This window comes from Neofelis nebulosa, chromosome 2 (assembly GCF_028018385.1).
Source record: "Neofelis nebulosa isolate mNeoNeb1 chromosome 2, mNeoNeb1.pri, whole genome shotgun sequence".
Lineage (NCBI taxonomy): Eukaryota > Metazoa > Chordata > Mammalia > Carnivora > Felidae > Neofelis > Neofelis nebulosa.
The window spans coordinates 188,335,318-188,352,748 of NC_080783.1; the positions used below are offsets into that span (position 1 = coordinate 188,335,318).

Here is a 17,431-nt window from a genome sequence, read left to right on the forward strand (position 1 = left end):
CCTGGGGGCGGGGCCTGAGCTGCCGCTGCATTCCGGAGTCGCTTCCATTCATTCTTTAGCTTGCCCTCTTCGGCCCTTCATAGTTAAAGCGTCCATGTGGATCGTATTTATGATGCAGAAGTGCAGAAGTGACCTAAAGCACTTGAGCCCTTCAGAGAAGGGAAAGGAGGCAGGTGGGTAGGGGTGGGGAACGAGTTGAGAAGCTTAGGAGCAGAAAGAAGGTCAGACCTAGTTAGTTTGGTGCCTGTAGGAACACTGCCAGGAAGGACGTAACGTGTGTGGGGTTTTTGTTTGTTTGTTTGTTTGTTTGTTTGTTTGTTTTTGTCTTTTGAGAGGGGACGGAGGGGCAGAGGGAGAGGGAGAGAGAGAATCCTAAACAGGGTTTCTCTGAGGGAACCGGATGTGGGGCTCTATCCGTAGACCCTGGGATCTTGACCTGAGCCAGACTCTCGACCGACTGAGCCACCCAGGCGCCCCACGTGTGTTAGTTTTAAAAAACTGTTTTGTTGTTGTTTTACAAACAGGGAAAATGAAGCTGAAAAAGGGATGAATTCCTTAAGGTTAAGAAAAAAGATCAGGATTCAGACTTGCCTGTCTGGAGATAGGATTGAACTGCCTTCTGAAAGACATTGTGGCTTTACCCCCATGGGGCTTTAGAGGTGTCAGGAATTTTGAAGATCCACTAGGCTAACTTGTGCGTGGTGCATCCTCCCCATTCTGGCAACATACCCCTATTTTACAGATGGAAGAACCAAGGCCCAGGGAAGGGATTTGCCTGTGACCACACAGTTTGTGGGACGCCAGGTTTGACTCCCATTCAGTCAAATCTGCTAATAATGACTTGAATGAATTGTGTGAATGTGCTTAGAGGTGAAGCAGCAATAATAAAGATAATAATGGGTACCATTTATTGGCCATCTACTAACGACTGTGTTTAAACAGTTTACACACATTATTGAGCTTAATCCTTAATCCCATAGGGCAGATACTCTATCTCCTTTTGACAGAGAAAGAAATTGGGTCAGAGAAAGGTTAGAAATGTGCCCAAAGTCATATAGCCCAAAATAAATAGCGGAGCCGAACTATCTGGCTAGCCCCTGCACTCCTAACCAAATGCTATACTCCCAGAGAGAGGCTAGAAAAATCATGTTTTCAATCATTACCTTAGATCAACTCTGATGATGATAGAGAAAAATCTAGGGCTCTTAGCCCAAACTTACTATCGTTATTATCTTTGACTTTGAAGCATTCCTGTTTGTTGTTGTTGTTGTTTATTTCCAATTACCTAGACGACTTGGGGCTGGCAACTGGGAGCCCCTGGAACCCAGAGAAAAGGTTATCTAGAGTCAGGCTGGTCAGGGCCTCAAATGTTAAAAGCTAAGGAGTTTGAACTCTGTCTGCTGGGCATTGTGGAATCAGTGAGTTTCTGTATAGGGAAGGGCCAAACAAAACATATCTGAATGCAGGACAGGGCCAGCAAGCTTCTGGAGTAAGGGAAACTGTAGAGAAAAAGGAAAGGGTAAGTAAGGGGACAACCTTGGGGAATTCATACATTTTAAAATAAAAGAATGAAAGAAGCCAGTGGAGATTATACTGACATGGACCTTCAAGGGGGAGGAATTTCATATATGCAAAATGGTCAAGAAGAATCATGACAGAAAAGGCCAGATTTGGCCACTGACGTATAAGTCATCAGTGACCTGGGAGAGAGCTGGATCAGAAGAATGCATACTTGGGGAAGGGGCAGCAGAAAGAAGGGTGGGGGTGGGGACAGAGTAGAGGCAGCAAGCATGGGATACTTATGTGAGAAATTTGGGACTGAGAAAGGGGCAGAGCATGGGAACTTGAGGGAACCAGTACCAACAGGCCTATGCATATTTGAAGGTGAAGGCAAGAGAGCCAAGGAAGGTGAAAGAAGTCAGGCAAGGGCCAGCAGATAGAACAAGGTGCCTGGGTTACCTTACCCAGGAAGAAGTGGGATAGAAAACACAGGGAGCTTTCCAGTCTAGGAAAGAAAGAAGGCTTTCTAGTCTACCAAAGGTCACTGCTCCTGTCAGGCAGCCCTCTCTTAGAGCTACTCTCTCACAATCTAGTAACCACACTCCCCTCCCCCCTCCCTCCTTGATGCCTAGGGGTAGTCCCACTCCCCACCATTGCTAGTGCTGGGGTACTGCACTAGTCTTAGGCTGGAGGGAAGGAGAACAAGGCTTTAAAGAAGGATAATTAGAGGCCAAGTTGCTGATTAGATGGGGGAACTCCCACCTGAAGGACTTGAATCTAGGAAAGCAAAGGGTATGGAAGGAATAAAATTTGGTGACATCCAGGGGGTAGAAGAGCCCAGTTGGGATAATAAAAATAGCTCAATAAACACTGAGTATTTACTATGTGCTTTGCGTTGTGTTAACACTTTTAATCCTAATGTAGGGAAACACTAGAAGAGGAGGAGATCAGGTTCTGAAGAGTGAAGCTAAAGATTTAGAGGTATGGAGTGGGATGAATAGGAAAGTCAGTCTGGAGGTAACATACAGGTTACCTGTATGATACTGGAGGCAGAGATATTAGTTGGAAGGCTGTAGCAATAGCTCAGTAGAGATGGAGGAGATGGACCCTAGGAAGTAAAAGTGGTGAGGACATGATGGCTGAGTGGGTGTAAAGGTGAGAAGTTTAGTGGTTTGGCTCTCAATCTTAGTCTTGAGTCCCTAGGAATAGAGTTGGAGCCTTGACCATAGCTAGTGGAAGGAATTCTGGAAAACAAGTATACTGGATGTCATCCATTTGTCCCATTCAGACCCACTCTTTGTCCCTATCTACCATGCGCTGTACCCTGTGAGGCTGATTTATATGGCTTACCTCAATGGATTACCTTGGGCTTTGGTTTCTGTTTGGGTTCCACAAATGGGAGGATACTATGGATTACATTGCGTCTCCCCACCCCCCACCAATTCATATGTTGAATTCCTAACCCCAATACTCCAAGTGGAACCTTATTTGGAAATAGGGATCATTGCAGATATAATTAGTTAAGATGAGGTTGTTTCAGTGGGCCCTAATCCAGTGAAACTGGTGTCCTTATAAAATGGGGAAGCTTAGACACAGATACACACAGGAGAATGCCATGTGAAGATAAAGACAGAGTTGGGGGTGATGCTTCTAGAAGCCGAGGAACACCAAGATTGCCAGGAAACCCACCAGAAGCTAGGGGAGAGACCCGGAACAGATTGTTCCTCACAGCTCTTGGAAGGAACCAACCCTAATGACACCCTGAACTTCCAGGCTCCAGAACCGTGAGACAATACATTTCTGTTGTTTAAGCCACCAACTTTGTGGTACTTTGTTACAGCAGTGCTAGCAAACTAATACAGAGGAGAACAGAGGGTGGGGGTAGAGTGAGCATGAGCTATTTATTCCCGGCTCCCTCCCTGCCATGTCCCTACAGGTTGGTTGTATCTTTCTACCAAAGGCCACTGCTCCTGTCAGGCAGCCCTCTCTTAGAGCTACTCTCTCACTATCTGGTAACCACACTCCCCCCTTACCCCTTGATGCCTAGGGGTGGTACCAGCTCCCAGTTATTGCTAGGGCTCGGGTGCTGCACTAGTCCTTGATGGTTTTCCTAAATCCTGCCTTTATAACTATGGCCTTTATTAAACTCATCAAGATGCCCAGTTCGAGTGTACTCTTTCTGCCAAGACCCTGACTAATACAGTGGGTATGTTTGGAGCCAGCAAAAAATACCATTTATTTGTGAATTTGAATGAGTCAGGGGAATCTATAAACAGAATGGCCTAAGCACATTTACTGCTGAAAATGAATGGCCTAGAGAATGAGGGAGCTTGGCATGAGGTTAAGGGGGCATTGTCCAGAAAGATTTTCTTCATTTAGAAAACATTTATTGAAGGCCTACTCCCATGCGCCAAGCACTGCTCTGGGTGCTGGGGGGAAAAGACAAATAAATCACATTGCTTGCCTTCAAGGAGCTCACAATCTAGTAGTGGGAGACAAACATGTAAACAGTCACTTGCATAAAGCATCACAGGTACTGTAGTAGAAGTCAGGGCTGCAGATAAGAACTTTGGAATGATCAGCTTATAGGAAAATCAATAGACTCTTGAAGAACTATAATAATTAAGGGGTGGAAAACATGCCTGGATAAGAGAATAATAGGAAGGAATAATTACAATAGTTCAGATATATTAAACGCTTACTATGTCCTAGGCATTGTGCTGTATTTGGGTTATCTCAATTCTCTTCACAAGTCTGTGAGGTTCTGTCGTTATCCCTATTTTAATAAACAAGAAACCAAGGCTCAAAGACTTTAAGTTATGTGCCCAAGGTCACACAGCTAACAAGTGGGTAAGAGAGGAATTGAACCCAGTTCTGATTCCAGAGTTTATGCTTTCACTACTCCTATACTCAGAGCCAGGAGAGATGGCAATATTATGGAAGCCAAGGTAGGAGAGAATTTAAAGGGGAAATGAGTAGCTACCATGACAGATGCCACAGAGAGATCAAATAAATTGAGGACTGATAAGATCCTACTTGATCTTGCAATTTCATAGTTTGAAGTGAACTCTGCCTGGGTAGTTTCCTTAGCAAAGTAGGGGAACTAACTAGTCTGAAGAGCAAATGGGAAGTGGGGATGTGGAGATGTCTTTTCAAGGAGTCCAGCATTAGAGAGGAGAGAGAAAACGGGTGAAAATTAGAACAGCTTGGTCAAATGAGCCTGGCGTGAGAAGCGAGCGTCCTGGCTGTATGTCAGCAGCAGTACCAAAGGTCGTCATCAGTGGTCAGTGTCGTGGAGCCCAACTATGAGGACAGACAGAGGGGGATGGACGTGAAGTCTGAGAGGTTTGTGTTGTGGGGTTGGAGTGGGTAGGGAGGTTGGGAAAAGAGGTCTGGTGGGTTTGGATCTGTCCAGGGTACTGGGAGAGAGGGGCCTGCCAGCAGCTTAGAGGTAAGTAGGAATGGTTGGCAATGTGAGTGGTACAATAAGACCCCATCTCAGCCATTGGTGGGCACACAGACAGAGGCATGGTCCCCAGGCAAGAAGGAGGCAGTCTTCGGTAGTCCATCTGGGCCTGGGAGGAACACAGGGCCACGGGAGTCTTCTCTGAGGACTTGGGTAGAATTTCAAGGGGGCTGGGTTCCACTTCCTCACAGGCATCTGAGACTGCAGTCTTGGGCTGGGAGAGATGGGCGGGGGGGGGGGGGGGGTGAAGGAGTCCAGATTAGAGCAGGTCCTGTGGGAGGAAGACCTGGATTGTGCAGGAAGGAGGGTTAGGCTGGGGGTAGAGCTTAGGGATGGTATGCTGGTGGGCAGGGGTCTTGGAAAAGCGTACGTGGGGAAAGGGTCCGGGTCCAGGCAGGGCTGGTGGTGGGGAGGGTGGAAGGGAATGCACTCACTGGACTCAGTGCTGCAGTATCCCTAAGATACTGGGCTAGGACCCGGTGCAGGTCTGGAAGTGAGGGCCACAGGGCATGCTTCAGACTCCTTGGGGAGAAGGAAGAGAAGGAGACTGAGTTACAGGAGTGAATTAGGAGGGAGGAGGAGACCACTGAGGTGGGCGTGCAGCTGAGATCAGGGAGTAAGGCTTGAAGAGGTAAGAGTGTAGTCAAGGCAATAAAGGAAGGTAGAGGAGCATAGGTGAAAAGGAGGGAAGGGCAGTCAGTGGTGGGGAGTTTCAAAAAAGGGGTTTGAGTATCCTCAAACACCCCTGCTTCAGCGCCTTTGTACTTGCCATTTTCTCTGCCTCTTGATTTGTTTCCTCATTTCATTTGGGTCTCTGCTCAAATGTCATCCTGTCAGAGAGGCCTTCTCTGACTGCCATGTCTAAAATACTATCACCTCCCTTCCCCATCCCTATTTCCCGCTCTGCTTTATTTTTCTTTATAGCACTTATTGTATATGTATTATATTATTACACATTTTGCCGGGGGCGGGGCGCGGTGTCTGTCTCACTCCACTAGAATATAAACTCCATGAGCACAAAGAGTTTGTCTATTTGCTGAGTCCTCCAGGGTATAGAACACTATCTGGCCCAGAGTAGGTGCTCAAAAAATTAGCTGAATGGGTGAATGAAGAGAACCAGAGGGGTTTATTACTAAGTCACTGGGGAAGGTGGTCTCTCTGGGAAGAGTATGGATTAAGGTATGTTGGGGGAACCTCCAATTCTTTCGGCTCATATTTCCACACGGAAAGACTTTAGCTGAACATTTCAGGCTTCTTTTGCTACCTCATTCGTATCTCTCCAAGGGGAGGAGTGATTTCTCTGGCAAACTGGGGACAAGGAACTGAGTATGCCTGGTTCAGCAGCATCACCTTCCTCCTCTCCCCCAATTTTTTTGTTGGGTCTGATTACCTGCGTAGAGGCTACAATCTGGTCTGCTCATACATATGAGTGGATTAAAAATTCAAAGAAAGACATGTATGGTCAAGGAGAGATGGGAGCACAGAGGAGGGACATCTAACCTAGCCTAGGGTCACCAAAAGAGGCTGCTTGGAGGACTTGTCTTTTGAGCTAGGCCTTCAAGAACCAAGAGATGTTACCAATGGAAGGACTGAAGCGTAAGGATGCTATCCTAATGTTTTTGTTTGTTTTCTCTATCTTTAGTTGTTTATAACTTCCAATGGCATTTCTTCTCAGCCTTAGTCTTCCCATATAAACAAGTCATTAATAATATTTATTTAAGGATGTGCTATTTGGCAGGCTTTGTGCTGAGGATTTAAAGATGACCAAGTAAGGTAGAGGGAAGACATATAAAGAAATAAATACCGTAAAATGCTACTGGTACTGTGATAGAAGTCTGTACTGGGCACAAAGAGAGTAGCCAAGAGGTGAGGGTTAGGAAAGTTTTCTAGGAGTTGGTGGAGAAAGTTATTTAAAGGTAAAAGGGTATTAGTCATCCAGGGAGGGTATTCCTGGCAGAGGGGACATCATATCCCCTGCACTGAGAAGTAAAACCACTTGATTTGTGGAGGAAATCACCAACAGTTTGGCAAGGCTGAAGCACAGTGCGGGGGTGAGGGGGTGCAAATTCTGGCAGGGGCCAGATTTTACAGAGCCTTGCTTGTCATTCCAGAGTCTGGACTCTACCCTGGGGAGCTAGTCATGAGACTTAAGGAGGGGAGTAGCCAATCCATGTGTGCATTTTAAAGAGACTATTTGGGTGGCTGTGTGAGGCTAGATTGGAGGGAGAAGAGGTTCTGTTTCAGTGAGCCCGGTAGTGTCTGTAGGGCTAGAAAAAGGGGGCCACTATTTGAGGGAGGTTTAGGAGGTGGAATGACCAGACCAGGCCAGACTAGATAAAGGGGAGGGAGGTGTCCAGTGTTCTGGTCTGAGCGATGGGTGGACAGACAGAAGCCTTGTTGCTGAGATGAGGAGCCAGGAGGTGGGGTTGTTTGAGGTGTCCAGGATAGCGGGCATGTTAGAGTGTAAGCAGGCGGTGCGACTCCCAGGGGAGACGTGCAGGAGGTGGCTGAAGCCACAGGTGTGGCCCTGCGGTCCTCGGGAGGGCGGGTGTCATTGAGAAACCCTGGGATGCTTGTTTAGAGGCTTCTGGCCCCACCCGGACCACGGTCCCGTCTCCCGCGTGACCGGGGCGGTACCTGTAGTGCGCAGGAAACTGCCACCTCAGCAGCAGCAGGCCCAGGAGGGTGCTGAGGCCCAGCACCACGAGCAGAGCGGTCACCAAGGAGATCCAGGCTAAGGGACGAAACCAGTCAGACCTCTGCCGCCCCAGGCTGGAGCCCCGCCCCCAGGCCGGCCAGACCCCACCCCGGCCCCGCCCCTCACAGCCCGCCCCTCGCTGCGCCGGCGCCCCTCCAGTCGCGCAGACGCAGAGCGCCTTGCCCCGGCCGGGCCCTCACCAGTCTCGGAGGCAGTGTCTACGCTCACTGGATCTGACCAGGCGCTCCAGGGGCCTTGGTAGGTGGGGCCGTGGAGCCTGGCGCGCAGCTGTAAGCGGTAGCGGGAGCGCGGGCGCAGCTCCAGGGTCTCTCCCCGGGCGCCGAGAGGCGGCTCCAGCACCTGCGCGGAGGGGGAAGGAGCCGGTGGGCAGGCTCCGGGCGGCGGCCTGCCGGCGTCGCGGCCTCGAGAGCCTGGCATCCTTTTGGCCAGAAGCGTACAGCTTTGAATCTTCGGGGATCTCCCTCCCTCCCCTCAACGAGCCTCCTTGACAGAAAACATGCATCCTGGCGGAGAGCCTCTCCCTGACAGCGGTCTCGCCCTCCCCAGGCACGCCAGGCCTTAGACGCGCCCCGACACACACGCTGGCACACAGACCTCGTTGCACGGAGAACTAACTACTCATCCTGACCCCAAAGCATACACACACTGACCAGGACACGCGGACATCCCGCCAGAGGTGCTCACCAGGGTCCAGGTCGGGCGATGGAAACCCCGGGCACATTCAGATACTCAGGGCCACACAGATTGTTCACAAGTAACACGCATCCAGGAGCGGATGCTAGATGCTGGGGGCACAAGGACAGATTCCAAACAGAGAGAACAAGCGTCGTGTGGACAGGCAGGGAGACTAGCAATCATGTGGCGAACACTTAGGAACTGCTGGTGATATGCCAAGTGCTGGGCTGGGCACTGGGGAAAAGGATGAATGAAACATGGTTTCTCACAAGTCTAATGAGGAAGACATGCAAACCAGTAAATTATTACAAGTAATTAGTGCTATAATGATGATATAAGTAGGGGACTATAGGAACATGAAGAAGCATGTCAGGCTGCCCGAGTTGCTTGGTTGGGGGTTACAGAGTAGTTCTGTGTGCTAAGAGCATGGAGGGCCAGGCTGGGTGGTCAAAGATGAGGCGAAGGCAGTGGTAGTAGGGATGTGAGGACTGTCGGTACAATAAACTCAACTTACTTGTTGATAAATGGAGGGAAGGGACAAGGGAAAAGGAAGAAGAGTCCAGTATGACTCCAGGCTTGGATAACTGGGTAAGTGGTAGTGCCATTGTCAGATAGGGAACAGAGAAGTAAGTTTGAGGATGAAATACTGTATGGTTCCATTTTGTTAAGTTCAACAACAGCGAAAACTTACCAAAATAGTAGTGGTGTCAAAATAGTAGTTGCCTTGGGGGGGGGGGGGGTGTGTGACTGTAAGGGGCACAAGGAGCTTCTGGGATGCTAGAAATAACCTTTATCTTGATCTGGGTAATAGTTACATGGGTGTATACATGTACAAATTAATCGTATATGTAAGATCTGTGTACTTTACTGAATGTAACTTATACCTCAATAAAAAGGTAAAATAAGCTTGGGGAGGAAGATGAGTTTAGTTTTGGCTATACTGGGTCTGAAATGCCCCTGGGGGCTTTTATGTAGAGCTGTCTGGTAAGAAGTTGTATATACGTGTGGTTAATGAGAATAAAAGCAGGAAAGAGTGAGATGGTTCAGCCAGAGAAATAGTATGAGAATCTGGAGAAACTGATCCCAAAGGCAAAGGGAAGGCAAAATTTTAAATGGCAGTAGTCAACAGTATCAAATGTCAAAGAGAGATTAAGATACCAGTTGAACCAGATAAACATAGATCTACAAACCCAGACATAGATACATGGACACCTTCACTCTTGATAACAGATCCAATAAAACTCAGGAATACCGTGTGTAGTGACGTCTGTGGGCATTTTTCCCTCGATCGTACCTTCCAGTCTTGATGGCCTTCTCCTGTGTATCGGAGCTGATAGCAGGTCTCTTGGGCTCCCCACGATGATGGGTGTTGCCATTCCAATTCCAGCTGCCCGCTGGAGACCTCCCTCCAGTGCAAGTTTGGAGTGGGGATGAGCACTACAGGGATGCCAGCAGGACTGGCCTAAGCCCTTCTGTGCATGAGATCTCATGCTACCAGGGCCATGGGTCAGAAGTACCAGAACTGGTGATGCTGGGCAAGGGGTCAGGAGTGGTCGGGGCAGGAACTATGTGGGAGGAGAAGGGAAGAAAGTTCTTACCAGCCTGGCGGATCCAGAAAGGGGAGCCCAAGTAGCTGTGAACAGCACCCTGGGCTGTGGTCACCTCCACAAGGATGTGAATAACACTGTCATTTCGTGACTTGAAGTGGCAGCGAGAGAACTGGGAGGGCTGTAATCCTGGATTTTTCTCCTCTTCACACTTCTCCCAGATGGGGTCCCTAAGAATCATCCCCATAGAGTTATTGAATCAGGCCTGCATCAGAGACTAATCCTGATAATTCCCATCCCACAGGGGATATGGCCTGTAGGGACCATAATGTGACTCCTCCCTCAGCTTCCAGACCTTTCTCTGTCTTCCTGCCATGGTGTTTTGTTTTCTGAATTTTACTTTGGTGTCCAGCCTCTAACTCTTAGGGAAAGAGCTAGATGATACATGAAAATAGCATGAGCTATAGAGTTCATGTCTTGGCTTATTGGTATACAACTCTGGTAGATTGTTTGATTGATCTTTGCTTCCATTTCTTCATCGATAAAATGGATTAATAACACCTACTTCACTGGATTGTTTCAAAGAGACTTCATCTGTCTGGTGGAAACATACTTATGTTTCTAATCTGTTGTACAGCAGCTCTGTTAGTCACCTCTATATATTAGTTTACTATAACATTATTACAACATCCTCCCCAACTGGCTTTACTGCCTCCATTGTCCACTCCTTTCAGTTTGTCCTCCACAGAGCTACCAGAATTTGCTTCCCAAGTGTTGATCTGCTAATGTCCAGCATATATCACAAATCTGTCCACTTACTGAAATCTTTAACACTGCCACGTGAGATGAACTACCTCTGTCTCCTGCCTGGATTAAGGCAAAGTTCTAACTGGTGACTCTGCTTCTGTCTGTACTTCTTTATAATTTCACAGAGAAACCTATCTTTTTAAAATGAAAATTACATCACGTCACTCTTCTGCTTAAAATCCTTCAATGGCTCTCTGTCCCACCTTGAATCCAAACTCCATACCGGGGACCACAGGGCCCTATATGATTTAACTCTTCCCTACCTGGCCATTCTCCTATAATTCTCACACCCGTTTACCACCCTTCATCCACATGGGCCTTCTTTCTGTGCTATGGATATGCCACATGTACTGCCTTTGCACTTCACCTTGCCCTGGGTTGCGCTGACTCTAGGTCTTCATGTGACTCATTCTTTTTTGCCACTTAGGTGTGGTCTCTAGGTTCTCTAGACCATAAAGTCTAGATTAGCACCCGCCCCCCACCCCACTTAGTCTCTACCATATAACCTTGTTTCTTGGTTTCTTTACTTCTTTGTCACTCCTTCCTTTCCCCCTGACTAAAATGTAAGCCCCAACATTGTGGAAACTTTTCTGTTTCATTTGTTACTCTATTCCAATGCCTGCCACATAGTCACCCTCAATAACCGTTTATTGCACAAGTGAATCATGTCTCCTTCCTGATTATAATGCCTAAATGACTAGCTGTTACTAAAATTATGTATTAATATATTTATATGTTTACTTCTTTATTCAGCAAATAATTGATACCATGTGCCAGGCACTGTGCTGGGCACTATGAGTACATAGAGGAATAATCAAGGAGCTCTCATTCCAGTGGGAGAGGCAGAAAAACAGACAGATGGTATTTTTCTGTGGTGTGCACTGGCTGGTTGGGGGGGCATATCAAGGAGGATAATCTAACCCAGACAGGGAGGGTCAGAGAATACTTCCTGGACAAGGCAGTGCTTAGACTGCATCTTGGACTGTAAATAGGATAGGCAGAGGGGACAAAGAGACATACGAGGCACATGCTTGTGCACAGATAAGAGATATAGTGCTTTGGGGGAAATTAGAAGTGTGCAGAATGCTCTTAGCTTAGAGGGCCTGGTGGCGAGTGGTAAATGGGAGAGGGCAGACTAAGGTCATAGATGGCCTTATGACCTTTGTAAGGAGCTTGAGCTTAATCTTACAGTGATTATGGAGACATTTAAGACTTTTAAACTGAAAAATTGTCATAATTAGCATTGTACTTTGGGAAGATCACTGTAACTGCAGGTCGTAGGAAAGAATTCGTGAGGGCAGACTAGAAGCAGGGAAATCTATTAGGACACTTTTATGGTTTCCATGTATGAGGTGATGAGGACCTGAACTGGGGTTGTGACAATGGGGGTGGAGTAAAATATATGGATTGAGGGGCTACTGAAGAGGTAGAAATGATAAGACCATTTCTGATTGGATCTGGAGGGTGGGGAAATGGCAGAAGTCCAGAGTGATTCCCATGTTTCAGGCCTGAAAAACCAAGTTGATGGTAGGGTGGAGGACAAAGAAGGAGGAGCAGCTTTTGGTAGAAGAAATGATGACTTCAGTTTTGCTCCTCTTTAATCCATTCATGGCACTTCTAGACTATGGAAATCTGTGCAGTTATTTAAAAGAATGAGTTACATCTTTTTGTAATGGGCTCCAAGACATACTAAAATTTTTTTTAATGTTTATTCATCTTTGAGAGAGAGACACACACACAGCATGAGCGAGGGAGGGGCAGAGAGAGAGAGAGAGAGAGAGAGAGAGAGAGAGAGAGAGAGAATGAGAATCCCAAGCAGGCTCTGCGCTGTCAGCACAGAGCCCAATGTGGGGCTCGAACTCATGAATTGTGAGATCGTGACCTGAGCTGAAGTTGGATGCTTAACCAACTGAGCCACCCAGGCGCCCCTCCAAGACATATTTTTAAGTAAAGAAAGTAAGTTAGCAAACCACAAATATAATGGGATCCAACTTATATTGAAAATTAAATGTTGTGTATAGACATGTTTAAGTACATAGAAAAACTGGAAGAATACATTAAAGCTGTTAATGGTGGTTCTTTTCAGTATTCATTAATTTAACATTTGTTTACTGAGTACCCTCTATGTTCTAGGCACTGTGGTAGGTGAGAATACATTGGCGAATAAAAGCAGACATTGACTTTGCCCTTAGGGATCATGTATAGTCAAGATCAGCCTTTCTCAATTGGAGTTCTGAGAAAGAGTGATAATGTCGGTCAAATAACTCCATAAAGTATAAATGTAAAATTGTAACTATGATAAGTACTTAAGAAGGAGAGGTGTATGGTACAATAAGTATGTATAATTGGACCCAATGGGGAGGATCAGGGGAGGGTTCCCTGAGGAGGTGACATTTGAGTTGAAAATTGAAGGGTAAGTAGAAGTTAAGACAGGAGGGCTGGGTAGATAGCAAGTGCAAAGACCCAGAGGCAGGAGAGACTATAGCAGATAGCAGGGGACCAAAGAGTCAGAGAGGAAAAGACAGCATAATGTAAGGTGAAGCTGAAGGCATAGGTAGGGGCTAAGTCTTTCGGTACTTTATAAGGCCACAATAGGGTTCTTTATCTTTCCTTCCTTCCTCCCTTCCTTCCTTCCTTCCTTCCTTCCTTCCTTCCTTCCTTCCTCCCTTCCTCCCTCCCTCCCTCCCTCCCTCCCTCCCTCCCTCCCTCCCTTCCTCCCTTCCTCCCTTCCTCCCTTCCTCCCTTCCTCCCTTCCTCCCTTCCTCCCTTCCTCCCTTCCTCCCTTCCTCCCTTCCTTCCTTCCTTCCTTCCTTCCTTCCTTCCTTCCTTCCTTCCTTCCTTCCTTCATTCCTTCCTTCCTTCCCCAAGATTAGTGGGAAGCTATTGAAGACTTTAAAGCCAAGAGTGTTATATTCATGTTTGCACTTTAAAAGATCACTCCAGGGGCATCTGAGTGGCTCAGTTAGTTGAATGTCTGATCAACTCTTGATTTTAGTTCAGGAGCCTGTTTAAGATTCTCTCTCTCCCTCTGCCCCCCTCCCCTGCTCACTTGTTCCAGCTCTCTCTCTCTCTCCAAAAAAAAAAAAAAAAAAAAAAAAAAAAAATCACTGCAGTTCCTATGTGGAGAATGATTTGGAGGATTCAAGAGATGCCCAGTTAATAAGTCTTCCTGGTAGCCCAAGTGAGCTAGGGGAATGGCAGTGATGAAAAGCAGGCGGATTCTAGAGATATTTAATAGGTAAAATCATTAAGACATGGTTTTAGATTGGATATGGGAGGGGTGACAGATCAGTGAGGTGCTTGGTGGTAATTCTTGAAGGCGAGGTTTTGATTGGATTTGATAGATAATGGAGGTCTGCAGTACCTATTTGAGTAGGGGAGACCATTCAAAGTTTGAGTTTAACAAAGGTCACTCTGTCAGCAGCATGAGGGGTAAATTGCAGGTGAATGAGAAAATAGGCAGTTGCAGTGGTCCAGGTGACATGATTAAATCTGAACGAAACCAAGGCATTCCAGTGGGGATGGAGGGAGATTAAGAAGGTAAAGTATCTATCCGAGGATTAGGGCGTGGAGGCCAGTTGGCTTTGGGATAAAGGAGGGGAGTGAAGAGAACCACGAACAATCTCTCTCTGTGTGATTGTCTCTCTCTCACTACATCAAGCTCAATCAGCAGTTCAGCTCTCACCTGTTTCCGGGACAGCACCGCGCCCTGCTGTGGTAGAAGAAGCCTTGGGAGCTAGTGTGGTTCTGTTGCTGCCACTGACAGGTAACATTCTTCAGGTTCAAGGTAAAGCACTGCAGTCCAATCTCCACTAAGTTAACAGAAGGAAGTCCCATCAGGGCCAACACATTCCCGCTCTACAGAGCATCCAGATCATCTTCACACATAACTTGGAATATTTACTTTCATTCATTGTTCTCTCCTTGAATACAGTACACTCTGTCCAGTGGCAAGTTTGAGGTCATCAGGAAGGACCGTGGCTCTCAGAGCTTCCATTTCCAGTCCAGGCCTCTCTAGAGATCTTTTCCATCTCCTCCCCATCTTCCCATTCTTTTGTCGACTCACCTGCATCTCCAGGCAGGTCCACAGTTGTGGGGAGGGACCAGGATCCCCAGGAGCCATGGAGGGAGACCCCGTCAGGTTGGCTGCGCAGCTGGAGCTTGTAGGATTTACCAGGCTGGAGCCCTGAGATGAGGCAGCTTCCACTCATCACTGTCAGAGATGAAGCCTTGGGAGAAGAATCCCAGCCTCAGAATCTAGGTCTGCCTCTCAACCAAGACAGCCTCCATCTCTTACATTCGAAGCCCCACAGTGTACCTGTGGAGAGATGTCCAGTTCCCCACTGGATAGATATGCACACAGACTAGGGGCCAGGTAGGTGGGTTTCAAGTGGTGTTCAGAACTTTTAGGGAAAGCCCCATGACCTCAAAGGCCTGAAACACTCAATTTTGTTGGTATGAATGACCCAAAGTGGGAGATTCCTAAATAGACATGGTTCCCACGTCCATACTAACTCCCCAAAGACCAACCCAATCTGGAATCCCTGAAGTACAGCCTGTCCTTTCTTGGGGCAAAATTAGGGGTAGGAGATAGGAGGTAGGGCAGAAGAAGGCCAGGATACTTCTCTAGTTGGGGAGGTCTGCTCTGGTCGATCCTGTTGGGGCATCATGGGCTGAGCACACGGAGGCTGGTGCGGAGTTGGGGCTGGGTTTAGTCTCTGCAGAGCTGGACAGCAGGTTTCTGTGGGCAGCAGCTGCATGACTGTGAGAGCACTGGAATTCCTGGGATCCTTGGGGCCATAGCGGAGTTCGTGCCTCAGGAAAGCACTGATTTCGGGAGCTGGGGTCTCCCAGCTGATCTGAAGTTCCCCTGGTTGGCTCCCGCCCACAGCCTTAATGATATTTGGGGGAGCTGGCAGGCCTGAGGGCAAGACAGGGTACATCAGAACTCTCTGAGTGCCACAGTCTATGGTTCAACCCATGGACTGTAGAGGGAGGAGCTGGAAGCTGGATTGCAGGCAGCCCCTGGATTCTAGAGGATCACAGACCATTGCTCTCCTGGAAGCCAGGGCAAGGAAACTCCTTATCCTTTCTCCTTTCATCACTAGAACAGTGGCCTCTTTTCAGGTTTGTTAGACTCAGTGCTCCTCAAGAGCAGGGATCTCTTCATTTCTGTATCCTTGTCACCTAGCACAGTGCCTGGCACATAGTAGGTAGTCTGTAACTGTTGAATGAGTAGATGAATAGGTTAATGATGGGGGGTGGGGCACAGGTTGTCTCTGGTGTGAAATGAAGTCTAGTTTTGGATGCCAAGTCTGGGAAGAATGATAAGGAGATCTTGAGGTGCCTCTAGCATCTGGTAATGAAGGGCATCCATGTTGCCCCAAGAGAGCACAACCAGTCTGATCCTAGGAGCTGGATGAGGGCATCAAATAGAGGGGCCAGGGTGACAGGAGGATGGCCCTTACCCACACTATCCACAAAGAGCACCCGCTGGGTCACAGTCTGGTTCAGAAACATGTTCTTCACCCAGAGGTGCAGTGGAAAGAAGAGGCGAACTTCATCCTGGGCTGGAAACTGGCACACGTATCGAGTTCCAAAGGGCAGCACATTCTCAAAACTAAGAGGGCAGGCACGGGGCTTCTCCCTGTGGGAGTAGGAGAAGTCTGTTCTACCTACATGGCCACCATGACAGGCTCTGAGGACCCAAGTCTGGGCCCAAGCCCAACTTCTGTTTCCATTACTGTCATTTTTCTTCTCAGTGCCTGGGATAAGTGGGATTGGGGGTTATGCAGGGGCTGAACTGGTACTATCCAAAGCACATCTGTTCTTTAAGTAGCTACTGAGGGCATGTCCCCTTATAGGGCCAAATGCAGGGAAGGTACAGGGGCTGGGTTCGGCTGAGGTAAGTACAGGACAGATACAGGGGAGTGTGGCACAGCCCAGCACATACCCTGGATAAGCATACAGCAGCTGGTATGTTCCATTGGGTGCTGCTTCTTCCTCATCCCAGAAGCAAGTGAGGTCCTCAAAGGTTTGAGAGAAACATTTCAGGGGCTCTGAATCCGAGGCCAGCAAGGAGGTATCTGAGGAACAGCTGGTGAGTTGGGCCCTGGGTCCTCCCAGGCATGTTTATGGGCAAGGGTAGGGGACTAGTGGGAGCCTCCTACCTTGCACCCCTCCCAGGGCTCCCTTTTCCTGGGTACAAGTGGTCTCCACCCTCCACACACCTCACCTTGGCTGCTGACTTGTGCCAGGTTTTGGGGGGCCAGGAGGAGGCAGGAGGTGACCACCAGGAGGGCCCAGGAGGGCATCTTCTCCGGCACTGTGTGCCTGCCTTAGCCCATCCTCCTCTCAGGAAGCCGGGCCCCAATCCCCTCCCGGGCCAGCCCCTCAGGTTCCTGTCAGATACAGCCCCACGTCCTGTCCCTGTCCCTGCCCCTGTGGGGCCCATCCAGACCACACTGGGGCCAAGGGCCAGGGGAGGGAGAGTGGGAGTGGGCAGGAGGGTAGGAGGAATTTGAAAGAGAAGATACAGGTCTTTTGGGAGGGAGATGGGGGTTACATTTTTGACTGTGTACCAGGAGGAGACTAAGCCTCTGTGTGTTTCTATGTCAACTGTTATAGAAGGGCGTATTATCAACAAGAATAGCAACATTTACTGAGCACTTACTATGCTGTTACGTGCTAAGGGCTTTATATCTATTGACTCAGCTC

At 48.1% G+C, this 17,431-nt stretch overlaps 1 protein-coding gene across 1 annotated transcript; it reads right to left on the reverse strand.

Annotated features, from left to right (window-relative positions):
- Positions 1-3,707: 3,707 nt before the first annotated feature.
- On the reverse strand, positions 3,708-17,107 carry MPL (MPL proto-oncogene, thrombopoietin receptor). The gene is made up of 12 exons (XM_058717748.1): positions 16,950-17,107; positions 16,668-16,800; positions 16,183-16,361; positions 15,337-15,635; positions 14,781-14,943; positions 14,400-14,526; positions 9,959-10,137; positions 9,655-9,797; positions 7,865-8,024; positions 7,604-7,700; positions 5,401-5,488; positions 3,708-5,180 (listed from the first exon to the last, which is right to left on the reverse strand). The coding sequence occupies exons 1-12, from the start codon at positions 17,026-17,028 to the stop codon at positions 4,785-4,787; spliced, it is 2,043 nt and encodes a 680-aa protein (XP_058573731.1). The 5' UTR covers positions 17,029-17,107; the 3' UTR covers positions 3,708-4,784.
- Positions 17,108-17,431: the final 324 nt, after the last annotated feature.